The 27,285-nt window shown below is 39.3% G+C and overlaps 1 protein-coding gene across 1 annotated transcript; it reads right to left on the bottom strand.

Annotated features, from left to right (window-relative positions):
- Positions 1 to 119: 119 nt before the first annotated feature.
- agap2 (ArfGAP with GTPase domain, ankyrin repeat and PH domain 2) lies at positions 120 to 27,161 on the bottom strand. The gene is given in 20 exon segments (XM_042491477.1): positions 120 to 530; positions 533 to 676; positions 2,302 to 2,508; positions 2,511 to 2,580; positions 3,563 to 3,785; positions 4,891 to 4,981; positions 7,911 to 8,062; positions 8,883 to 9,017; positions 9,140 to 9,265; positions 10,784 to 10,964; positions 12,561 to 12,665; positions 12,988 to 13,062; positions 13,751 to 13,903; positions 15,479 to 15,597; positions 15,724 to 15,858; positions 17,156 to 17,291; positions 17,415 to 17,500; positions 18,530 to 18,617; positions 20,434 to 20,492; positions 25,698 to 27,161. Coding segments are annotated over 20 exon segments (3,468 nt in total). The 5' UTR covers positions 26,818 to 27,161; the 3' UTR covers positions 120 to 467.
- Positions 27,162 to 27,285: the final 124 nt, after the last annotated feature.

Below are 27,285 nucleotides of genomic sequence, written 5' to 3'. Positions count from 1 at the left end.
TGTAAAGCCAAAGGAAATACGAGCTGTTTTGGTCCAGTCACAATAAATTTTGAATAAAAAGCAGCACCCTCTCCATGTATTGACCGCACAGTCATCCGACTCGGCTCGCTCTAAAAAACTTGTTGCTTTTGACCATCATAGTTGGATTATTGCACTTCTTCTGGAGGAAGTGAAACGAGAAGCAGTTTGTCTGCTCTAAAATTACAGAAGACGGCTACAAAGTTTCTACTTGAGTCATTTGGAAATGAGGTCAACATCAACACAGTATTTCAGCAACATATCTGTCATCAACAAATCGAATGAATATTGCTTTAAAGTTGTTTGATATGTTGTTCAGTCTTCGGGAGCTATTGTTTTTGAAATCCTACGAGATAGTCCTGTTCTTACAGCACGCCCTTCTCCAAAGTATCCAAAAGGTTTCTAGACATGAAGCATCCTCCAGTCGTTTCCAAAACCTTCAGTTTGCGCTACGACACCCGTTTCCTGGAGCTGGTTCGGCCCAGGCTGGCAGTGCTGGACCGGCGGGAGAGAGGACGGGCGTGGCAGTGGTGGGGGATGTCTCGTTGGGACAGCCGTGTTGGAGCAAAATATCAATGCACCCTTTGCTTCCTGTTTTTCGGGCCATCCTCATGGCTGTCTGGCCTTGGTTATCCTTCGCTTTCACATCGATGCCGTACTGCAGAGAGAGAGCACGACATTAACTCGTTAATAAAGGTCACTTATGGAGTTAAATGTGGATTTAAGACGTGGATCAGCATCAGTTTTCTTGTGCTTTCAAGCTTTTTTTTAAAAAAAAAAAAACACACAGGAAAAAACATAATCAGCAACTTGGCAAGAAATTTTCTTTTTTTTTCTTTTTTTTTTATGCACTATTATTTTATGGTATTGGAAAAAAAACATGTTCAAAATAAAAACTTCAATCAATCTGCAGAAAAATATTAGTAAAAAACAAAAAGACCTGAAAATTAACAGGGATGGATTGTTATATATTTTCAAAAAATGACAGAAAAAAGTTAAAGGTAGAAAAGAGTGCTCAGTAAGCTGCAGATCTTTGCTGTTCGAACATGTGCTGTTGAAAATCATCACATTTAAGTGCATTTCTTGTGAAACTACACGTTATCATCTCTGTCTGCAAAACACGAGACCAGAATACTAAAAGCAGGCACCTCTGGAGCCCCGGGAGTCCCACACTCACTGCATGCCAAACGCTTTTTGTGATTCAGTAAAATATACAGACGGCAGCAAACTGTGAATAATAGACTAATTGTGTGTCTTTTTTCTTTCTTTTTTTTCTTTAGAAAAGTGATGTCGCTCAAACAAACCTAGATTTTTTTAAAAATCTGCTTGGGATGAGGACAGTTCAGGGTGTTTTGGCTGTGCCCAAAGTTGTCTCATTTTCTGGGACTCCATATTTAAAACTGATATTTCGGGGCACACGGTTGAACCTGATCGGACTCTTTTCAACTGTGTCAGCATTTAAAACCCTTTTAACATGTAGATTAGTTTTACTGAACTGGAAACAGGCTCAAACTTGCGGTGCAGCACCTTAAACTAGGAAAAGTTCATTTATTTTAAGAGGCTCTGTGGACAAATTTTATAAGACTCTTTATTATGTGGAAGTAAGGCAGTAATAATCGTACCAACCTTAAACAACTGTTACCAGACTAGATGTGGCGTCGATAATTTACATTAAAGCAACCTTGTATTTTAACCAATATTTATACTGTATATTTAATATCATGTTGTTTTAACTCCTCGTATTTCTGTGGCATTTTGTATAATTTGATGCTGCACATCTTTAAGATGTCGTATTATCATTAATTTTATGCACTTTATACACTCAATTTTTTGTTTAATTTTTATCAACGATGCCAGTGGGTTTTTATTTTGTATTTATTCTATTTCCCATCTTATGTTCTGCATTCTGTGCATTTACTTTTACTAGTTTTATCCAGTGGGTTTTATCCATTTGAAGATGCACTCTATGTATTCTATTCTGATTTTATTTTATTTTTACATGCAGGTTTTATTATGTCTTTTTGTCTTTTCACGTGGTGCATGTAATCTCTTTCTTGCAATGCAAGTTTGGCTGCATTTCATGTATGAAAGGGGCTTTACAAATACTGTTTATTATTATTATTATTATTTATTTTTAATCTGTCCTGTCCTGTTTGAGAACTGAAAAACGTTAAAAAAAAAAAAAAAAAAACCCGAAAAAACAGAAAAGTTATCATGTTTTTCCTCGTCACACAGGCTGGACTGTGGAGAATCAGAGTACCGGATCTGAAGGAGAAAACCCACCCAGATGAGCAGCTGGGTCATGACTACGTCTCCCAGCTGACAGGCGGCGTGCAGGGCCGAGCGAGCCGGCGAACTGGACCCGGCCGGCGTAGCGTTGATCTGGTCCTTGGTGCTGTGGGCCAGGAGGAGCAGCAGTCTGGGCAGATCTCGGTCCGTCACCGCAGACAGCAGCCACGCCGGCATACCGTCACCTGGAAGCTGGGGCCCGGGGCCGGCTGAAGAGGAGGCACGAAGGCCCGCTGTTCGTACTTAGCACGAATCCACGACTCTCGCTCCTCACTGTGAAAACAGACGCACGCAGCAGTCAGTGACCGCAGCGCGCTCAGCTGCCGGCTGAGGACGCTTTTGCCATCATAATTTTTGCAATCAACACAAGTGCAAGTTAACCCTCTAACACCTGGATCAACATTAGTTTTCTGCGTTCAGACACTTTTCACGAGCATTTAAACATTTAAATGTCTGCAACCAGAGAAAACTGTTTGATTTCTTTCAAAAACAAAGAAAAAAAAAACAAAAAACAGTTAGCAACTTGGCAAGATATGTCCCAAAAAATGCTAAAAATTACAAGAATTAAAAATGACCTGAAAAAAATATAAGATTTTTTTTAAAGGCAAAACATGTACAGAAAACTTAATTTATAATTCTTATTATTAGATATTAGATTTTTATTTTTATTTATTTTTCTATTTTATTTATTTATTTATTATCATTTTCTTAAGGTTTTCTCTGGTAACCTTTTTACTAATTTCTTGTTAATGGTTTTGTTTATTTTGGTCATTTTCTTGCAACTTTTACTTTTTACTATTTTTTTGCTCATTTTTGGGTCATTTCTTGTTGAGTTGCTTGTCTTCATTTCTTTATATTTTCAAAAGAAATTAAGCCAAAAAGTGGTGAAAATTATTTTAAAAATATATATGTATGTTTTTCTGGAACATAATTTCAAATTTTAAATCATAGTAAATATAAATATAGACTTGTTGAAATTTTCCCCTTGTTTTTTTAAAATATTTTTCTAACCCCTCTCCCTTTTTTCATTTAGTATTTGGGTTATTTTTTGTCACCCTTCTCTCTCTCTATATATATATATATTTTAATTTAGCGGGGCGTTTCTTGTTGTCCGTTGCCTTTTCCTCCATGATTTCTCAAAATTAAACCATTCTGCAGGTATCAAAGGGTTAGATAAATTGTGAAAGGTGTCCAAACGCAACACACACACAAAAAAACCTGATATTGATTCGGGTTTCAGAGGGTTAATACCGACCGTGTGGCATTAGGTGTGGGTTTGGTTCGGCCCTGGGTGCAGCTCTCCCAGATGCTGTTGGCCATGTGGTTCCCGATGGCAGCCAGGACCTGCGTGAGCTCTCCGGGCCAATCGTCCAGGTCCAGCGAGCGGACGCGAGACAGGTGAGTCCCCAGGTTTCGATGGATCCCCGAGCACTCGATGCAGATCAGCGCGCCCAGGTTGAGACTGGCCCAGGTGGGATCTGCAGGGAGGAGAGACGAGAGAGAGGGACTGGTTACAGGAAGCCATAGGGGAAGATTTTGGGGGCGACAGGGAGTCCCTCTCAGTATTTAGAACATGTGCATTTGTGCACTCAAAGACACATGAAATTATCAGAGGACTCTTATTTTGACAAAATCAATACATTTATACCATAAATTGATGCAGAAAAGACAAAAATTGGTGTGCAGAAAAATCACCATAATGCAGGAAATGACGCCCCGTTTCATGTGCCCCTCCCAAAAACGTACGCCCGTGCCGGAAGCAATAATAAACAATAATAAACAAACAGAGACTGTTGGGTAGCAGTGGTGGAAAATAATTTAGTATATTTATCCAAGTGCTAAACTTTAGTACATTTTTTAGGTATTGTTTTTTTTTTTTTCTTTTTGAATATTTTTATTTTTAAATAATATTTCTGCTTCATTTCAGAGGCAAATATTGTACTTATTACTAAACTAGTACAATTTTTAGGTACTTTATGTTAGTTTTTTTTATATATATTTTTTTTATAATAATGTTTCTATTTCATTTCAGAGCCCAGTATTGTACTTTTTACTCACTACATTTAAAACATTTGACAAGTTTCATTTCTTTGAGGATTTATATTATGAATATGACATATAATCATCAAAAACATATATGAATGATCAAGTTTTATTGATCCTGGGAAGAAAGTCTCCAAATACCAAGCAGTATATAAAGTAATCAAAATAAGCTCCACCTAGAGCAGCTGAAACATTAAAGTAATGAACATATTAATGCATTCATCATTATAATCCAATAAGATTATTTACATTATTCAGAAATGTGCCATTCTGCATAATGAGTACTTTACTTTTGGCACTTTAAGTACATTTTGATGCCAATACTTTTGTACTTTTACTAAAGTAAATTATAAAATGCATGATTTTGACTTGGAACAGTGTCTCTGTACTTCAGTCCCTCTTCCTCCATGGCTGAGTGGATATAAACAGTGTGAAATGTGTGACACCCCCGCAGGCCTCGGATGAGGCATGAAAGCAGAATCATCCTCCTCAGAGGAAATCTGCAGTCGAAGCGAAAGACGGCGACTTTTAAGAACTTACTTGCTGCTTCACAGTCGACACACTGACTGTTGCCCTTGGCGTTTCGGATGGCCTGCAGCGCTACAGCCTCACTCTGGCTGCTCCTCCGCGCCTGCACAGTTACACACAAACAAACATATCTGAATCATTTATTTGTCCACATATTTACTAACATTACAAAGAACAAAATGATATGCAAAGGCATATAGGGGAGTTCAGTTAAAATACAAGTATCAATAAAAACGTATGACACTACATCATGTCAATCAATCAAAATGTACTTATACAATTTGGATCTTAATAAATAAAACAAGTATAAATTGTAAAATTGTGATAGCAAGGCACTACAAAATACTGAAAAAAAACACTAAAATTAAACATAAACTTTCAGTTTATGTTTAGAAGTACCAATAGTTCCAGCTCCTCTCTGATCCACTGGTGGGCTGTTCGAGCATTTTGGAGCTTAATGGCTAAAAACAGAATCACCAAATTTTTTATTTCTACTCCGTGGAGCAGCTAAAAAGAAGAAAACGCTTAAAACCCCCAACTTCTTCCAGATTTATGCATTTCCCAATAGCTCTATAGGCTTGCAACTCTACAAACATATGTTTGCAACAGAGCTTATTTTCTGCAATGATCAAAAATCTAATGGAAAAATCCCATTGGCTGTTCGTGGTGGGAATCATGCTGAAACTAACTCCTGTGCTGGCCTACAGAAAAATGTCATCCCTGGGTCACACTGGACTGACAGCTCCATAGACTTAATAATACAGGGCAGCTCCCAGAAGTGAAGCCAAAAGATCTCAATCACTTCCTGGTAGCTGGCTGCAGTAGATCATAAACCCCGCCCTCTTAATGTTCCTGAATAATGCTGCATTCATGTAATATCAGAAAGTCGTAGTTTCCGAGTTTGAGAAGTCATTCTTCAGACTTTGTTGTGTTCATATAATTTGAGATCATAAAGTGGGAACAACATGGAAGCTACCAAGAAGATGGGCTGCATTTTAATGCTAAGAGCATCTAAACAAGAGTTTGATAACTGTTTCCAGTTTATTTATATTTTGATATATTAATTTTTTATTTATTGATATGTTAGCAAAATTTTTTTTTAATTTAATCTAGGTCACTCTACATGGATAACAGTTAACATTAATACCATGTTACATTTTGCATGTGATCAAAATTGATATTTAATACTAGATTAATAAAAAAATATCTTACCATTGACCAAATATTGACTTTTTTCCGCCATGTTTTTTCATTTCAGACGTCAAGTAGGCAACTCATACACTCGTCTGGCATGCTTTATAGTATAAAATTTGCTTTCTTGCTACAGCTAATAGATGTATATACTAAAATGTACAAGCACTAAAATTGAATGATAGCTACTAGGAACAAAATAAAAAAATGTTTTTTTTACACTATTTCCATGCTTTTGCTGCAACTTACGTTTTATATCAAATTCCTCGATTTCCCACCAGTAATTACGACTTTGGAGGTCCGCTCCTGAGCTCCTAACTCGTAATTACGGTAAATACGATGTTTCCGGGGAGCACGTCAAGGCAGCATACATTGGCAAAACTAAAACATCAAATAAAATTCTCCCAAATTTGTTTTCGGTCATTTAAGTAGTTTTCGTCACTCTGGTGTTTTTCGAGTGTTATTTAATTATTTTTTTATTTTTTGTATTATTTTGGTTTTAATTACGGAATTTTACTTGAATCGTGATTGACAGCTATTTGTGCCAATCGGCGTGCTCGCGATCAGTGGCGCTGCTCATGATTGGTCGGACGGGTTAATGGGCGGGCACTCAAGACCGCGGATATTATTAGTGCGCAAACGTTTCCGATGCGAGATGTCAACGGGACATTTTGGCTTCGTATCGTACAGTAAGTGAGTAGAGAAGCGTTGTCCACTTTCATAGAGACTCCATGTGTCTCACCAGAAAACATTACGGTGAAAGTGACCAATAAATACTTGCAGAACTTTTCGGTAAACGACAGTAGCTGGAGAGCTAACTGCTAACATGCTAGCTAGCCGGGACAGGTTAGCCTAATAAGTCACGAAACATTTCCAGCTGCTGCATTGTGATGTTTATAATATCATTCATCATTTCATTCAGTGTATAGTGTTTTTGGAGAAGTAAAAGAAAGACCTTCAACCTGCTAATAGTCAGATATTAAGCTCATAAGCTTATTTTGTTTAAAAACATCTATTTGTACTCTTGAGACCTTGTTTTTATGATGTAAATATATGTGTATTGATAAATTATGGTGATTTTATGTCTTAAAAAGATTTTGGCTTCCCTTGCTCCTTGGTCTTTCTTTGTAATATTGCCAATGTACATGCTGAAGAAGGTTATCAGGCCTCTTCATGAGTGTGGCAATAATAATTAAAAACATAATGACAGTGCTGTCCTGATCTTTACTTCATGAATACCCTTGAGACCTGCCTCATATAGTAATGTTCTGTAAAACATTATTCTTTTGTAGTTCAGGAGGAGTTTAGTTGTAGGAGGAGGTTTGATAAAACTGGACGGCTCAACAAAGTGAATAAGTTACAAAAGTCTTCTGTATTATAGGAGCATTGTGTAAGATTTAGTGGCATCTAGCGGTGAGGACTGTAGATTGCAACCAGCTGAAATGTCAAGCACTGAATGCTGATACACTGAAGAAATCGTACCAATATATCCACCTAAATCCTACACACTGACCTTTAAATGTCAACACTGTAAAGACATCCTGCTGTTGGTTAACAGCACAAATTCACAGGTCAGAGAGCATCAAAGTTATTTTAAAAATGCAGCTGTGTCTTGGCCTTACATCCCAAAACAAATCTGTTTTTATCATGATTGTGTCAGTGTGATTTTATCAGATTTGATTGACAGTGCTGGCAGCAGCCACACAGCTGTCATCAGATGTCACTAAACTAAAACTGATGCAAAAAAAACAAAGTAAATATGTGCTCATGTAGGATCCTATCCCAGATGATAAGATGCTGATTGAGAAAATAGGTTTTTATGCCTTTTAAAGCGTGTCTACCTTGTTTCTGCCACTCTCACAGGACTGCAGGCTGGCCAGGATCTGGCTCTCTATGGCCGTCACCCACGAGTCCCGGTCCTCCAGACTCTGAGCCTCAAAGTGCCACGTCTGCCCGGTGAACGACACAATGATAAAGTCTGCATTCTCCTCCTCTGCGGGTAAAAGGGAAGCAAGTAAGTACTCAAGTAATATTTGCACGTGTACAGAGAAACCATGAGTTAATATAATGGGAATTGTGAATCCACAGTCAGTGAAGGGAGCACAAAAAAGCAACACAAAACAGCAGTTTGATGGAAGGAGAGAACAGAAAAATCTTTGGTTAATTCAATGAAAACAAGTCGGATGAACAACTCAAGCTTGGGATGTCAGACACACTGAGGAGGAAAACAGACAGAGGAAAGATATTGTATTTAAATCCAAGCAAAAGCTGATTCAGCTCCATCACCCTCACTTGTTACCTGTCTTATTAATGTTTCTCAAGCTACCAAAGCTCTTTAATTTCCACATTTTGCGTTTGGCTGCGGAGCAAGAGATAAGCACAGGGAAAGAAAAAAAGAGGAGAAAGACAAGTGCGACAAGTGTTAAGAAAAGGCTGTTAAGAAATATTCAGAGACAGACAAACACTAATCTATATCCTCACTGAGGAGACAGAGGTAGAAAATAGAAGCATCAGAAGAAGGAAAACTGCGTAGGAGTATGTAAAAAAATCTGAATATGTAAACATTATGTTGATGGTTCGAGTTGTTTATAATAACAAATGCATCTTCCTCAAAAGCCTCAAGAACATTCATGTTTTATTAATGAATTCATTTTCTAGTTATGCGTTTAAAAAACTCTTTCGATGCGTCTTACACTCACTATAGTATCTGTGTATTTGTATATTTATAATATGTATATTTATAAATCATCAGTAGTATTTCATGCAAAGAATATTAACAGGAAAAAAACATCAGAATCTCTGTGTTGAGTTACCTTCTGCCTGCCCGACAGCTGCATCTCCTTTCTGATTCATACTCTTCTTCCTCCTGTTCTTCTTCCTGTCGCTCATGGGAGATGATTGGCCGGGGTCTTTCCCAGCGAAGGGGCTAGCTGCGCCTTCAAGGGCGTCTGACGTGTGATGCAAAAATAATGAAGCTCTTATAATTGTATGACGGCATTAAATGCAGTTTCAGTGAAGCTTAAGTATCTTTGAAGTGGTGGCAGTGTTTTTTTTTTCCTGCGGTACGTACCAACACTTTGTGCTTTGGTAGACAGTGAAGAAGGGCAGCGTTGAAGTCCTCTGTCTCCTCCTTGAGGCGACAGACCACCAGAGCGGTCATCGACCACAGACAGAGTGGCTGGACATAACTGAGGAACTGACAGCGAGAGAGGAAGTGAAAAATCTATACGCAGTATGTCGTATTTATATGAGGTGCACCATAGACTGTATATAAAGATGGACAACATGACAGTTTCCCCAAAGTCTCTCTGTCTGTCTGCAGTACAGGTCACAGAGCCCGCCCCTCCATGTTAGTGAATGAGACACAGGCCAAACTCAAAGTACACGCCGAATAAATTTTCCCAAAGATGGTTTCTGTCACTGAAGATATTTCTCATCACCCTGATGTCTGTTCAAGTGATTGTTTTTATGATAAGTTCAGGTTAAATGAGTCTTTCAGTTTTACAAAAAGGTGATTTTCCACCATGATTGACAGCTGTGAGAGCCAATCCGTGTGCTCGCATTCAATGGCGCTGCTCGCAGTGGATCCGAAGGGTGTTTTGGCGGCAACTTCCCCGACGCGGATATTGCTGAGGACTCTGGCTCTGAATGACGTCACCAATGCAAGATGGCAGTGGGATATTTTAGCTTTACGTGAGCGTCCTCCATCTTCATATACAGTCTATGATGTGCAAAAATAAAATCTTCAGTTTTTTCATCATAAGGGCTTTTCTTTTTTTCACAACCTACGAAACATCAAAAAAGTCTCCAAAGTGAGACAAATCTGGATCGTATTTAACAAATATGTAATGGGATCATCCCATTATTCTGTGTTGTAGTAATTTACAAAAAGAGACAGCTCTTAGGTGGCAGCGGCTCCCATTCTTCACTTTAAGGAGCTGTCTCCTGCCTGAATGATTTTACTCAGAACATCGAGGAAAAAAATAAACTTCCAACAAGGAAAAGTGCGATAAAACGGTCATTAAGGTCAGAATTCAAAGTCCAACATAAACCGACATAAACACATCTGACGTCACTGCAACACAGCGGCACACAGTGACCCATGCAGAACGACATTTTCATCGTTTGTATTACTTCGTGAAGTGTTTTATGTTGTGAACCGATGTGCGACAACGTTATAGCTGCCGTTTCCTTTCCGCTGATTTGTCCTTGACAGAAGTCTCGGGAGTGTAAAAATCTCTGTTTCTATTTCTGGCTGTGGTGGTTCACGCTTTCATGCTCAGCCCTCGTTTACACACTTTTTATCTGCTGTGCGTTATTTTAATGAGGAAAGACGAGCAAAATAGTTGACTTACATGATATTTTCTTTGCTAATGGCGCTGTGGTAACTGACGCAGGTCCTCTGTGGATGCTTTTAAAGCTCAGTCACTTGAACATCAGTTTACTGCAGGGGTTCGTGTTTGCCTGAGCGGATGGACTGGGACGCATTTAGATTACAAGTCGGTAAAACAGAGTCAAATTACTAAGTTGCGACTTGCAATGGATTGCAGCAACAGAGCAGACTCGTCTGTGACCGGCTTCTCACTAACAGAGAAGTCAGGAAGTATTTAGAGACGTGCTGACATTTGTTGGTTTTTTGTATCTTCGTGGGATTTGATATTTATAGGAAAATCAGTGACAGTGCTCTGTTTACATACTCTGTAGGAAGAAGTACCTGTACTGGTATTTTCGGCGGTTGTCGGCTCCTTGCTCAGCCCGTTGACTCCAGGTACAGAGCCAGGGGGGACAGGTGAGGGCCCCGCAGGAGCGACAGCTCTCGGAGGACGTTTCCCAGGAACTTTTACTGTCACACGCAGCAGGTCGATCTCTTTTCCGTGGATGTTCTGTGTGTAATCCTAAAACACAACGATATAACACATGTAAGACACTTTAATGAGGAATACAGATTAACGAGACCGTCACTTAAAAACAGTCTTCCCTCTGCCAAAGATATAACCGAATGTAAAACACAACTTTTGCTGCTACAGCCGGATATGATAGCAAGCTTTAGATCGATGCTGCTGTCACTGACATAATCAGCGATGGGAAGTAATAAAGTACATTAACTCAAGTACTTAACTAAAGTGCAGTTTTGAGCTGTTTGTACTTGACTGTTTAAAGTTTATGCTCCTTTGTACTTATACACCACAATATTTTAAAGGCTTATGCTTTTCACTCTGCTACATTTATCTGTCAGCTTATTTTAAAGTTTAAAAGTTTATAAAGAAAACGTTATTAGTTTTTAATATGATGCTGTGCTACAGAATGAACACAGAGACGCTGTATTAACGTCTGAAACAGCACTCAGATCTTTTACTACTCAGCACTACTCAAACCACAGCGTAGATATACTGTTACAAGTGAAAGTCCTGCATTTAAACTTTTACTTGAGTAAAAGTAAAAATATATTAGCATCTACTTATACTTTAAGCACCAAAAGTAAAAGTATTCATTCCACAAAAAAGCCGTTTCCAGTGAAATATGTTTTAAATTAGAGATGGGAATCATCAGAGGCCTCATGATCCATATTATCACGATTCTTAAAGCACAATACAATTATTGCGATCTCAAATGTGCAATTGTGTGCAAATGTGTTGCAATTTATTATGCGATTTATTTATTATATTCCAACTGCAAATTCTGTTTCCAAAAGAAATTATCTGTCAGTATCTGTTTTATCTAACAAGATGATGTTTTCAATGTGGTCATCTCACTTTAGTCATTTTTATTGCAGCAAAATCTGTCTTGTAGATTGAAAAAACTTATTATTATTGTAGTCTACCAAAAGGTTATTGTTTGCAATATTAATATTATTAATTTATATAATATAAAATTGATACTTGCTGTCTGTGTATAGAAACGTCGGCCATTCAAAAATATTGCGATACCATGCTGTATTGATTTTTTTTTCCTCACTGCTATATTATATTGACAAAGAGTTGAATAGAATAATTATTGATGAAATAAAGTTAATAGCTTTAATTCTGCAGCTGGTAAATGTGGAGCTGAGGATCAATAAACAGTCGTGGGCTTAAACCTGTAATAATGCAACAAAACGTAATACTTGATTTTTTTTTTACTATTAATCTGAATCTGCAAAATAGGTTTTCAGTAAAAGTAATGGAGAAAAAATGTGCTGATATGTAAAGGAGTAGAAATATAAAGTAGAAATACTCAAATACAAGCACCTGAAAATGTACTGAAATATAGTACTTTCTAAGCCACATACCAACACACTGGTGCTGCAGGAAACTTAATGACAAATACAAATGTCAGAAGTAGGTTAAAGTTTCAGAGCAATCCCTCCAGTCCTGTAGTGAAAACTGTTGAAGTTGAGACTGCGGATAAATCTAAAAAGCTGCAGATTTTTATCTTCTCTGCAGTGAAAACCGTGAATCCTTCAGTGTGTGTGTTTTACTGCTGCATCGACCCGTCCTCTGGTGTTCTCTTACACTGGAGCTGGAGTGGTACGACAGCGTGCCATTGTTGGACAGGGTGACGTATTTCTTCTTCCACTCTTTATTCAGAGAGCTGCCGCTTCTCTTCCACAGGATGCTCTGTCAAAAAACAACAGCCGAGGTCACTGCACTCACTCGTAACAAACCCCGCTCTGCATCTGACTAAATTTAGAGTTGAGACAGTTTCTTCAAAGTGTAAAGTGCTCTGACAACAATAGTCGAAAGCACAATATTAATAGAACACCCTTGAGAAAGGTTGAATCTGATTTTTTTCCTGCTGCTTATGTAAGATGAAATAAATATTCTGTTCCCACCTTGTTGCTGAGGAGGGAATTGTTACATATTTCTGAGCTGCAAGCAAACTGAAGCATCATTGAGGATTCTGTTTATTTTGTGTTCTGTTTTGTTATGTTAAACAAACCTGTTTGATGGGAACGCCTCGCACGCCGCTCAGATCCCCTTTTGCATCGCCCGATTTCTTATCCGTGTCCCGATTCTGGAATAGAAATGTTTGTTTTAAAAGAGCAGAAGATTTATGTTGAAGCCATTTCTGTCAGTGTGATGAAAACAAAGGATCCTGCAAGCCTTTATAATGAAAAGCTTTCCCCAAATAATGACTTAAAAAATAAAAAGACTTATGTCAAGATAATGACATCTCAAAAATAATGTAGTAGTAATGAGTTTTTTTTGTTGTTGTCTTTTTCAAAAAAATAATGAAAAACTTTTTTATAAAAATTATGATGTAGAATTTGAAAATAATGTGATGCTTGACTTACTAAACAAAACTAAACCTACTAAATAATGACTTACACAGCCCAAATGGACACAGTTTTTAAAAATAATGACACATTTTCACCAAACAATGAGTTGGTATATTAAAATAATGAGAAGCATCGTTAAGAATATTAAGTATCTCAAAATAATTTGGTGAGAATCTCAAAATAATGACTTAGGATCTCAAAATAATGAGAAACATTTTTGAAAATAATGACTTGTTATCGCTTCTCATTATAGGAATTCATTATTTTGAGAAAGTTTCTTGTTATACTGACTTACAGGATGGTTTTTTATCTGGTCACTGGGGGAAATGAGACTCGGACATGGAGCTGGATGGTGTGAAGTGATTGTGAGAGATGACAGGAGACGGAGAGGTGTGAGACTCCCGTCAGTTGGCAACAACTGACCTTGAAGAGGGAGGGCCGTCTGGGGATGGTCTTCAGCTGACGCGAGGTGACGCTGCCTCCCCCCTCTCCCTGTGCGACCCGCAGGTCTCTGTGACCGATCACAGGGGTGGAGGGGAGGGAGTAGGCGTAGCCACAACTCGAGCCATTACTGGCCTGAGAGGAGGAGCGAGGGTGGGGGAGGAGGTCAGGGAGATGAGAATGGAGGCGTTAGGGAAGAGATGGAGAGAGTGAGAATGGGCTGAAAGATGAAAAACGGGTGAAATAATTTCACAAAAAGTGGGCGATGATCGACGGTATGAATTTTTCACGTACTGATCATGGTGATATTGATGAAGCTGAGATGGATGTGGAGGGGAGTGATGGACGGTGTTTGAGATGGCGTTGAAAATGAGATTTCAGTTTGATTGATGATTTTGGCTTTATTATACACGTAACTCTTCCTCAGACTGAATGTTTAATCTCCACAGAGAGAGCTCTCATTTTGAATCTCAAAATCCTACTCGAGTCATGTTTTAAAAGAAATATGTATTTTTTTCCCCGTGGAATATCTTTTCAATAGTTAACTATGTCTCTTTTTATCTTGCATATTTCAGAACTGATGAATAAAAATGAGTATTTTGGCATCAGTACCACTAAAAAAATGCTCTCGAAGCAGAAAAAGTATGTTAATTTAGAAGACAGCACCAGCATGGCAACCGCAGAACACTTTCATCTGCGTCCTATTTTTATCAGGCCTTATGTAATATCTGTCTAGACTGGAAAAAGATTGTGTTTACCCAAACAAAAGAACAATAACAACCTGAATGTGTTAATATTCAGCGCCCTGATATCTGCAGGAAGATACAGGAGAAATATTTCGACGTGTGAATCTGTGCAAAACAGAGCTGTTATATATTTTTCTGGCAGCGCACAACAGTCGTCTGTATAGTGGAAGACGTGGGTTTGGAGCAGTGAGAGGTCACTGCTGGATTTTTTTACACTTAAAATGATAAAATATAAATATGGTTCAGTGGATTATGTTGTATAATATTTATTGATTTAAGAAGCGAAAATCTTTCTTTTTGTGCCCAGTTTGGGTCAGGTAAAAATAGCAATACTATAGCGCCAAAATAAATAGTGCTGAACTCAAAATTTTGAGTAAAAATACAAAAGCATTAGAATCAAAATGTACTTAAAGCACCAGAAAGTACTCATTATGCATTATGTTTTTTTTTTATCAATGGATTTTAATCAGTGATGCATTCACATGTTAATCCATTTAAAACTGCATGCTGGTAACGCTGAGCTATTTTAATTACTTAAAGCATGAATGATAATATGTAATAATTTATCATTTGATTTATATCTTGTAAAAAAAAATCCTGAAAAATAATAATAAAATAAAAATAACTTAAAAGTAATTGTTTTTAAAGAATGTAGTTCAGCAAGAAATAAAAAAAAGTATAAAGTATAAAAGGTAATACTCAAAGTAGTACTAGTACCTTGAAATTAAGTAAAATACTTGAGTAAATGTACTTGTTTACATTCAATCAAGATATATTAGTATCATGTTTATAGTTTTTAAAATATATACATTTTTTGGCTTTATGTTTATGTTATCAGAAGATTTTTTTTAAAGTTTTTGATGCATATTGAAACATATTGATGTCTTGTAATAATATGTGAGAGGGGCCCACTGTTTCTCATGATGCAGAAATAAAAACAAATACAGCAGTTAGGATGAGGTACCTGTCCGGGGTACGATGCTGATCCTGGTGTGGAGCCTCCCGAGTGACTGGGAGAGTTGGGAAGAGATTTGCAGGCCTGCAGCGCCGCCTGCTTCTTCTGAGCTACGATCTTCTGCGCGGCTGGAAAACACACAGCAGACGTTCAACTGTTTCACTCATCGGAAATCTGTGTCACAGACGGAAGTTTTCTCTGCGGTGAATCAGGCCGTTCCCTCTGTGTCACAGATTTAATTTCAGTCAACTCACCCTCTGAAAAGACTCGATCCACGTTGAACCCGTAGGTCGCACAGGTCTCGTAAAACAGCGAGTGACGCACGTCGATACACAGCTGTCTGGCTCTCTGATCCTCAATCACACGAGGGTTGGTGCTACTGATTTTATCTGGAAAAAAACAAACAAGATCTGTGAAAATCTGTAAATTATGATAAAGCAGTCATGCAACAAGTCTCTAAATAGAAGCTAGGCCAATTGTTTTCTTTATTGATTTGTTTGCTGCTTATTTTTTAAGTAATCGATTATTTATTTAGTCTACACAGTGTAAAAAAAAAGCCCAATGTGATGTCCTCAAATTGCTTGTTTTGCCCAACTGACAGTCCAAAACCCCAGAATATGCAGACTGTTATCATATATGATAAAGAAAAGCAGCAAATCCTCTCATTTTAGAGGAACCAGAGAATGGTTTGTTTGTGTATTTGCTTGAAAAAGACATTTCTCCATGGTCCATTTAACGTATCCTGTAAAATATCAGACAGGAATTTAGGGAAATAAACTAGGATCATGTAAAATTAAGTCTTACTACTTCAAAGATATGTCAGATTTTTTTCCTAAATTTTCAGACCACTTCAAAGCTTTTTAAAGTTCTTAAGTCTTTTGACTTGAAATAATAACTGAATGAATGAATACGCATTTGTAAAGAAATGTAATCTCCATATAAACAGAATTTCTAGCATGCATTGAGTTAAAACTCTTCAAAGACTTTAACTTTTTGTAGTCTGAAGAAAACAGGCAAAGCATATGAAGAGATCATTTGCAAAAACAGATAAAAGTAATCCTTAAAATGAGTAAAACAGCACCAGTTTGATAAATGTTCCCTCGTCTGTGCAAAAAAAAAAGAAAAGAAAATTAAACGTGGATAGCTGTTTTTGCAAATACACCCTTCAGCTGTGTGTGTTCACAGTATAAGATATGTAACAGCTGTTTCCTCTAACAATTCAGATTTAGAAAACTTTATTGTCTGTCATGACAGAAAATGGTATTTGACGTGTCTCAACATGCAGTGCAAAACAAACTCGGACAGTAAACATACAGCACGCGTTCCTAAAAACAGAATAAATACATGATACAAATTATTTAGACAGAATTAAAAGTACAACTGCTGTGTGCAAAGTGGCATATGGAGATGAATGATGAAGAATGATGAATATTCACTTCAGTCCTTCAAACAACTAAGTCATAGAGATGTTTTTCTACTGACTCTTGTACAAAGTGTAATTTCTTTGTGTCAAATAAAGCATTGATTCTGTAAACCGTAAATAGAAATTGAGTCTAACCTGTGACTGACCAGTAGTTCAGTTCAAAAGAATTGACTTTTAACTGTCTTAATTTTTTTTTTTGCAGAACATGTATTTGGTTTTGCTCCAGAATAAATCGACATGGCTGTGATGATTCGTGTGCTGACCTTGGGTGCCGACCACTATGACTGGGATGTCCGTGCGGTGTGCGCTCAGCTGGCTGTAGAGCTGGTAGAGCTCCTGGAAGCTGCTCTCGTTCTCCAGACTGAAGACCAGGATCACCGCGTCGACCCAGCTGCTGAACTGAAGGAGGAAGAGGATGATGCATGATGAAGTCTGCAGGTATTACAGTTTTGCACACTAACGCTTGTCTCTCTCTCTCTCACACACACACACACACACACACACACACACACAAAGAAGCACCTGTGCATCGGGTGGTCCAGCTTCCTCCCGGATCAGTAATAAATGGCTCTGTCCGTCCACCAGCACCTCCTTTTTATACCTGCCACCTGACCGAGACGATGACAGTTATTCATCAGTGTTACAGAAAGAGGAAGAAGGCACATCACACATCAAGCTGCACAAAACTTCTCTGAATAAAAAACACATAAAATAAGAGTAAAGCAAGGACCCAAAATTATGTTTTATAAGAGCAGTTATTTATGAAAAAAAAAAAAATTTAAACTCTACATAAAGGACCAGTGGTAGAGGAAGCATTAAGATCCTTTACTAAAGTAAAAGTACTAATATCGCAACCTTTTGTGCAAGTAAAAGTCCTGCATTAAAAATATTATTTAAGGAAAAATAGGGAAAATGTACACAATGGAGCAGTGTATAGAATTTAGTGTTATCTAAAGGTGAAAATTGCAACAAAAAAAAAAACCCAAAACAAACAATAATGCTCATTTTAAGATGACAAAAACATAACAATCTTATTTTTCGGGTGATTATACACAAAGAAAACATACTTATTATTATATTTAATTTGTTTATTCCATTTATGCCAATATATCCCCCAAAATCCTACACACTGGATCTTAAATATGCTCAAAATTTTCCTAGTAAATAGGTACGTTTTTGTTTTTTAAAAAATCTTCAAATAGTAAGAAATTTAGTTAATTACCCAGAGCCCAAACCAACACCTTCACAATGTTTGTTATGTCAAACCAGCAGTCCAAACTTAAATATTTTCTAAATATTTAGTAAAATAATTAAAAAAGAAAAGCAGCAAATAATCAGGTATGAAGCTGGAACCAATACATATTTTTGTATGAAAATGGATTGAAATGATTATCAAAATAGTTGCCAATTAATTTTTGTGTGCAAAAACCTTAATTTGCAGATAAAGCTTTCAAATAATTGGAGTGAAGTTAAACATACAGTAGCGGAGTAGAAGTAGAAAGAGGCACGAAAAGAGAAAGTTAAGTACAACTACCTCACGTTTGTACTGAAATACAGTAGCCCGTTTAAATGTACTCAGTTACAGTCCCCCTCTGTACAGGACACACGATACTGAAGATATGTTTAATATTTCTTACCATCAGGCTTCTCCAGTGCAACATAACTGCCTGTGATGTATTTATTCACCAGTGCTGACTTGCCACTTTTTAGACTTCCCAGAATGCCCTGAGAGAAGAGGGAAGGAAATACAATAACATGAAGTTAATTCGGGGTCAGCGTGCGCGCTCGATCACAGTCTGATGTATCAACTATAACTCTGAGGCTGATTTTATAAACACAAAGTTCCTCTATCGCAAATGTTTTTGTTCCGTTCAGGCTTGTTTAGTCTTCAGTCTGTAAGCAGATCTTTAATTTCTGCCGTTACATTGCTTTATTGTTTTTTTTAAACATAAATGTACATGTATATGGCATTATTCAAATTCTTAAAAGTAGCAATATCACATCATAAAAATACTTTGTTATCAGTAAAAGTCCTGCGTTTAAAATGTTACATAGATAAAATGCATATAGTATTATCAGCAAAATTAAATGAAAAATCGTACGTTATTGTACACTCAAGGCCACTTTATCAGGTACATCTGTACAATCTGCCTGCAAAACCTCCATTTATATGAAGCTCGTAATGTTCAGTTTGTGTTGACATGTTTTTTAATGTGTAAATTTATTTATATGTTCATTATTGAGGTCACGATCAAAAGTGGTGTTGTGCAATAACAGCATGGTATTGAGATATGTTCATTTCTTCTTTTAATTGAACACCACACAGTGAACAAAAACATCATAAGCATCATAAAAGCAGACTAATTAAGTGGCCTTTTAATTTTATACAATATATTATGAAATATATTATTTATTGTTGCATGTGATTAGCATTTTAATGGTGAATTTGGTCAATATAGTGTTTCCTACAGAGCGAGTGCATGTGTGATGGGAGGTGAGGGAAAGAGGTTAAGTTTGACTTTCAGTCGGCGTTCTGTTGCACAGTCTCTGCTCTAAGTTCGCCATAATAAACTAAACCGTACGTATATTTCAACAGCACTTCTAATTAACAGTCCAGCTCCAAAAATCTATTTGTGACGGAGGATGATTTAGTTGTAGCGCCCCGCCATAAATAAATGAATGTGTGGGAATCCCTGATATAAAGCCAATTTTAACAACTTTATATATCAGCTGGTAGTTTAACCTGAAGCAACTGATATTTATTTATTGTCTTTTTATTTGTGACATTTACAGGACAATTAAAAAAGACATAATCATACATTTGTCCATCAAACCTGCGACAGATCTTCACAAAAAGAGAAGTTGAAGCTGTAGTGGGGTCATACAAAGTCTGCTCATAGTGGGGTTATAAATTTGATCCATTTATCCCAGATTTGATAAAATTGATTCTTTTTAATCCTCAAAGAGGTCAGCTTCCAAAATTATTCCATACCAGTCCTCCAAAGTGGGTGGTGCTGTGTTTAGCCACTTTCTAGTGATTGATTTTTTTACTTGCCGCCAAAAGAGCCTGCAGCAGCTTTGTGTCACTCCTCTGTTTCAGAAACATCACATGACCGCAACTGATATTTCTACATACAGGTTAATCATAATTTAAAGGTACACTTCACCCCAAAATCAAAAAAATAATATTTTTCCTTTTAACTGTTGTGCTATTGATGTAGACAGTTTTGATATGAGCTGCAGATTGTTACATGTGACATACAGATAATGTGAGATTTCGGCTGTAGAGATATCTGCCTTCTCTCTTATATGATAAAACTAGATGGGTCCTAATTTAACACCCTAAATGTATATTTTGAGTGTAAAGAAATAATTTGACCTTAAATTCAAAAAATGCAAATACTTTATATTTAACTCTTTAAAGACTTCCAGCAGCATCTCTAATGCAGTGACATAATTCTGAATAAATGAATAAATCTGTCTCCGATGCAGATGTGTACTGGCTGTGAGTGGCACAGTGACTGGTGCACATTTGTCTCACCAGTCTGAGCTCTGGGATGGATCTGCTCAGGGTCCACTCCTGGCTGTTGGCGATATTTACTGCAGAGAGACAGAAAGACAGAGAGTCAGTGAGGCAGAGACACAGAGAGAGATTCATCATTTGGATCATATACAGTAAAAAAGGGCAGCCATCATAACGGCCTGTAGGAGCGCAATAAATCACACGGCTTCTGCGTGACCGCTCGCCACAGGCACACGTGTGGCCTCGCAGGTCGTCTTAATGAATATAACCTTTCATTCGCGACGGGGGAATCGAACAAGATGCAGCCACAACACTCGTTATCCACTTTGCTCCCCGTGTGCCGTAAGTGACGGGCAGCTGTGAGTTACTGTGGTCTTTTACTGGATGCTTCAGTTCAGCTGCCATTCAAACATTCAAAGACTCGTCTGTGCATTTGAACCGTGTCCCTCTCTGAACTATAGCTACAGTTTCTGCTTACTTTTTTTAAATTCTTGGATTAAACTTTTGACAATTAAATGTAAAAGAAATAGTTTAAAAATCGCCCGTAACAGTTTTCTGACATCTAAAAATATCTTGTTTTGTGTGACCAACAGTCCAAAACCTGCAGATGTTCAGATTGCAGTGATAAAAAACAGACAAAAAAACAAACCCTGACACTGTAGACGCTGGAACCAGACAGTGTTTGTCATTTTTGGCTGCGTGTGTCTTGCTGGCACATGTTTACTTTTTTAATCTCTTCTTTGCAGCTCAAAAGTAAAACAATTCCAAACCATAATACAACCTAAACTCATCAATATGTTGAAAGATTTACACCTAACTTCAGGAGTGTCAAACTCATTTTAATGTCAGTATTTTGGATGCAGTAATGTTACAGGCTCAGTGGATATTACCACAGAAATGAGAGTTTCTTCCTCTATAGTTCACTCTACTACTTTACTGACTAGCTAAAGCTGGCTAGCTACCTTGCTAACCCAGTAAACCGATAAAACAGCCATCATTTTCCATCATGTCTGTCCAGTGCTGAACTAGTGTCTTTTAGCGATTAGCTCAAATAATTCAAATATAACTTTGTATGAGTGTAAAATAAAAGGTGAAAAGCCGTAGACAAGATGCCCATTTTAGTTGTCAAATTATTTACATTTTTTCAATTTTGTGTACAGTCCACGTATTTTGAGAATTGGAGAATATGAGAATCTCTTTAGCCCCACTAAAATGATGAATAAAATGTGAAACAATAGCTTTTGTTCTTCATTACCATAAAAAATGTTGCCAAAGCCACAGGGAACCAATGTAGAAGTGCTGCAGAGATGCATGGGGCACTGAAGTATAACATAATGTAGCATAGTGCCTTCATATGCACACACACACACACACACACACACACACACACACACACACACACACCATACAATACAGTAGTCTAGAGGGGTCGGGCTGCACACAGCTGTGTTAACATCCCTGCTGGGCAGAGGAGAGGTGGCATGCCCCCAATGTGATGTGACGCTCACACCCAGACACCCAGCTGCAGCTTCACAGGGACCAGAATAGAGAGAAAGAAAGAGCCCGAGGACAGACTAAAAGTGACAGAGACAGAAAAAACATGCACACAACTGTCAGTTTATTAGGTACACTTAGCTGAAACAAATGAAATGTCTGATACAACAGTCCTTTCAGTAAATCCTACACAAAGGTTTTAATGTTCAGAGAGGTGTTGATTCAGCTGTATGATTGTCTTGGAGGACGTAGTTTATGATGCTGCTGAAATGCATGTGCTACATATCGCCACTCTTATTGATATAAATATGATGGACAAAATAATAGAAACACCTGTCAGCAGGCCGAAAACACAAATGAATTCAACAGCACCACAAACTAAATCCTCCAAAATGATCATACAGGTGAATCAATACCTGTAAAACAGCTTCAACAAAAACTAAACATCAAAACCTTCATGAGGAAGGATTTATTGCAGGACTTATGCATTAGACTGCATTAGTTTTAGTTTATGCACCTAATAAACTGACAACTGAGTGTACATGAAAAGAGTCTGCAGAGGCTTTGGGGCTCTGTGCTGCAACATGCTCACAGTGACAGCATTAACAGTGATTTTTAGCTGATAAAATGTTCACCATGTTCACCACATGAGCTTATATTTTAAGCATGATCATTTTTTTTGAGTTAGCAGTTAACACAAAGAGCAGCTAAGGCTGATGGAAATGTCATTAGTTTGTAGGTGCGTCTGTTGCACTCTAAGATGAAAATTCCTGCAAAAAAAAAAAACTAACTACAATGAAACGCCACCCAAAGTCAGAGTTCCTGCTCTTAAACTTTGGGCTAATCCATCTACCCCAACTTCATGAAGACGTCACCCAACAATGCCTGCAACCTTTTAGGCACACAAAAGCAATGTTAAATATATTTGCCTGGATTTAATTTTTAAGAAAATGCATAGATGATGTAGTAAACTTGTTCTACATGTAAACTGATGTCAGAATATGTTGCCAGTGTTATTTGGTAGCTGGTTATGGTTAAATCATGTTTGTTTACGCAAGGAGGCTAAACTACTGACAGTTAAGTCGTGTGTACACAAGCCAAAGAGACATCAGTTTGACATGTTTTTTGTGTATGTTTGCCATCGTGCACCTGAAACGCAGCATTAGCCGATTGTTAGCCATTGCTTTATGTGAGTCTGTTGCTCTAGTTTTGTGGTTTTCCCACACTGTTGGCAATACTTGTCCCTTGTTTGCTTTTCTCAGCCGATTCAACGTACTGGATCAGTGTCAGAGCTAGTGGAGCACATCGGTGAGAGAAGTCTCTTTTTTTGGCAGTTTAGCTCGGCACATGAAGAAGAAACAGAAATGAGGAAAGTAAACACATGGCTAGAGTCAAGAGGGAGTGAAATTGAAATGAACTTGTTAAATGAGATAAGATCTTTTTTTAAAGCCACTGAGCTCTTTTGAAGACAGTTTGTGGGTGTATATGTTGTTGTTTACTAGCGCACAGTAAACATCCTCTATTCTTTCAGCATTGGGTTGTGTTGTTCATGTGCTAACTGGCTTACTAGTATCTTGAATCTGTCCTGTTGGTCCTCTAGTTTTCCTTTTTGGATGACAAACACAGACTACAGCAGCCTGCTGGTATGGGGAGCTACCTCCTCTCATGCAGGTGCAGAATACAAGCTAGTTGGCCATTAGCTGTGGTCTTTGCGGTGTGTTCATGTGCGACTCAGGCGATGTGGGGTGACACCTGGTCGGCTTTCATAGCCGCTCGTTCTTTATTGTCACTTTGATCTGTCTTGGCCTTTACTCATAAACCAAAGTGTTAGACAAATTGAATTTTTTTTACCTGATGGTGCTACTGCGGATAAAAAGTCATTATGACTGAACATCTGTGCACTATGAATGTTGGTGCAAAATTTTATGCCAATACATCAATTGTGTGTGGAGATGGTTAACTGGATATGTGAAAATTTTGACTCAGTCAGTGGATCCCCAAAGTCATGCTGGGGAACATGTTGCTAAAACTAATTGAGAAACAAAATAAACACAAAAGAGAAAAATACTAAAGGAGGAGAGCAATGAAACAGAGAAAGACAACAGAGGGGAGCAGGAGGTTTTGGCAGACTACAGTGCCCGCTATCCTGGGTGTGAATGTGTGAAGTGTCCTTCAAAGACAGATGATGATTAAACTCGCGCCTGCCTCTAAATCTATGGAGCGTCTAGGCCAACACGGCACAGATGCAGCCAGTGATGATGTGCTTCAGATGAGGAAAAAAATGGGCCTCCATACATACGAGCAGCCGCTGCAGGCAGCTCTCTGCGAAAAAAACGGGCTACCACACAAACAGAGACACACACAGAGTTTGTCTATCTTTGTCAAAGTCAAAGCTCTCTTTATGCCAAAAGTGATCAGACAGTGTGATCCTTCTGCTGCTTCGACACAGATTTATACAGAAAGCCAATTATCCACACTCCCTGCTCCAAACCAATCATGTGCAATGCACTCTGCAACCCCCACATGTAGCCTGTAGCTCACATTCAAAAACTGCCAATTTTTTCAATCTTTTTTTGGGGGGGGAATTTTGTCAGAATCCTCTCAGAAGACTGTGTGTCAATGCACGGTCACACACACACACACACACACATACACACCGCCTCCTCCTCCTCCACCCCTCTGTTTCATCAGACTCTGCCTCTGTAGAAGCAGCAGTCCTGCCGGTTGCCATGGCAACACTTCCTCCTGCCCTCAGTGTGTGTAAGTCGTGTGCAGACTTGTGTATTTGTCTGTGTGTATTTGTGTGTGTGTGTATTTATGTGTGTGTGTGTGTAGTCGGCAGGGCTAGTCTCACTACTTGCATGTGTAACAGTGTGAATACACAATGAGTGAATGAATACATAAAACACACACTCCCACAGGCTGACACTCGCTCTTTCTTTGAGCAAACATGTTTGTGAAAGAGATGCACTGTTGTACGCTGCGGCTGCCGACACGCAGCGAAGAGCGGGGAGGAAAAAAAGCTAAAACTCATTGATCGTCAATCTTAAAACGCCACATGAATGCTTCTGACATGATGGAGGAATTTAAATTGAATGCTTGACAGAGACAAAGACAGGAGTGAGAGGAGAGGAGGAAAAAATAGCCCCATGTAGTGGCAGAACATGTAGTGGGTGGAATATCAAAGACAGGATTAGAAATGTTCTTGATTGGTTGTGCATGCACACTTCCCTTTTTGACGTGGGTGAACAAATATCGCCTCATGTCTTTCCCTCTCTATGGAAATAAAGCCAAGCGGAGCAGTGCAGCACATCCGCGATCATGCCACCAGCTCCTCTCCCCTTTGGCTTCATTATGAGATTTAAACCCATGCTGGGAACGCTGCTTAAGTGTGTGTGTGTAAGTGCAGAGATTACCCCTCCAGCGGTGTGAAATCTGCCCGCACTCTGAGGGGAATTAGATTAAGACTGTCCAAGACGACGCTATTGTCAGTTCTCAGATCAAAGAACTTCATCTGTCGTCGATTTGGCTTCGGGAGTAATGTTTCTCGGCATGTGACGGCACTAAAGCCTGTAAATGTATTCTGTGTGGGGTTCTTTATAAAGATCAACCCCACCCAACCCCACCCCGACTCATTTTAGATGGATGCCTGTGCACAGATGAAGGAGCTGCCTGTCTGATAATTGTTTGGCAAAGGAACTGAGGACAGGAGTGTGTCTGATAATTGTCATGGATGTGGCCGACATGAAGATTTAGAGCTTGAGAGGTGAAGTGATGTGACCTCCTACCTTCCTCCTCACTGGAGTCCCTCTGTATATAGACAGGAGGTGCTGTGGAGGACGACCCCGCCGCCCCCGAGCTGCTCTTTGTGAAAATGCCACTGATGAACTTTAGCATCTTCCTGTCTTTAGCGGAGCCTCGTTGGCCCTGCTGCGCCTGCTGGGCCTCCCTGGCGAGCCCCAGGTCCTCTGAGAGGCTGTTCAGGTCGCTGTTATCCAGCGTGCGGCTTTTCCCTTTGCGTGCCGGCTTGTTGGCTTGGGTAACGGGCCCAGGCAGGGAGGCCGAGCCCGTCTTCAGCCTCTCCTTCCTGGGGATGTCTCTCATCACTGCAGCCACGCCACCTCCAATCTCCAGAGGTAGTCCAGCTTGAGTTTCATCCCGCATGTCCCTCCATCCGTCCGGCCTGCTGGCCTCGGCCCACGAGGCCCTGCAGGGGCCTGGAGAGCGAGTTGGCATACGGCAGTCCTTCCGGTCCAGGCTCTGTGCTGAGGTAGGGCTGCGCTCTCTGCCGTCCCGGGATTCACGCCCGCGGGTGGCCACGCTGCTGTGAGACTTGAGGAGACTCACCGGACGCTGACCCACAGGACGGATAGGGAGGCTGGTCCTGGTCGGGGTTCGGCTTGGCTCCACCACCTCTGTCGGAGGTGTCGTGGTCAGCGATGGTGACCTGCATTGCTGTGCCTCTGGGGTCGAAGGCGTCTTCTCGACTCGTGTGAAGTCGATCTCTGCAGACTTTGTCTTCTGAACTCTCTCAGCCGGTAAGGGGATCGAGAGGTTGCACGGCGGCTTTTCGCTCCCTTTGCTCTGCACATCAGCCGTGGAGGGAAGTTTATCTTTCAGAGGACTGACGGGTTTTTTCTCTCCATCTTTGAGTTCATCGCCGGATATCCCCCCTTTCACGATGTCAGCATCCTCAGCTCTTTGTGGTGGTCCGGCTCCGTTCTCAGCCTGTGCGGGAGCTTCACCTTCCACCTTCGCCCCGGCCTCTCCTCCAGGCCGGGCCTCCACCTCCTTCCCCTGGGTGCTGTTCTTGGCCTCCCCTCCATTCTCCTCCACAGCCTCTACCTTGACCAGGGTGAGGGAGATGAGGTAGGTGGTGCGTTGCTGCAGGGCGCCGCCTCCACTCATGTGGTCAGGCTTCAGTGGACACACAGCAGATGAATGAAACCAGACAGAGCGACATGAACGACTGACAGTTTGCCAGCGTGTTGGGACGTGAAGGAATCTGACAGCACGACTGAGACCAAAAACTTACACGGAGGGAGATTAAGTTTCTCCTTGGAAGATACAGCAGCAGAGCGGCTGTTGGGTTCATCCATCCCCCAAATCCCTATTTCTTTGTTTCGGATTTTTAATTTCAGTCACGGATTTCTTCTCTGACTGTAATTTTCATTTCTCGGGGAAAAATAAATCCACTCTTCTTGACAACCTTCAACACACAGTCAGTGCAGTCCGAGCAGCTCTTTTGTTCCTAGAAAACACCCAATTAAAATCTACCCGCTGCATTTGTATGCTGCTACTGAGGCTAATAAATCTTCATTATGGTGCCTCATTCCTGATGGTAATTATTTGCTTGACCTTATTTCTATGTGCAGC

This window comes from Plectropomus leopardus, chromosome 8, assembly GCF_008729295.1.
Source record: "Plectropomus leopardus isolate mb chromosome 8, YSFRI_Pleo_2.0, whole genome shotgun sequence".
Classification (NCBI taxonomy): domain Eukaryota; kingdom Metazoa; phylum Chordata; class Actinopteri; order Perciformes; family Serranidae; genus Plectropomus; species Plectropomus leopardus.
This window is presented reverse-complemented; position numbering and strand designations above follow the sequence as displayed.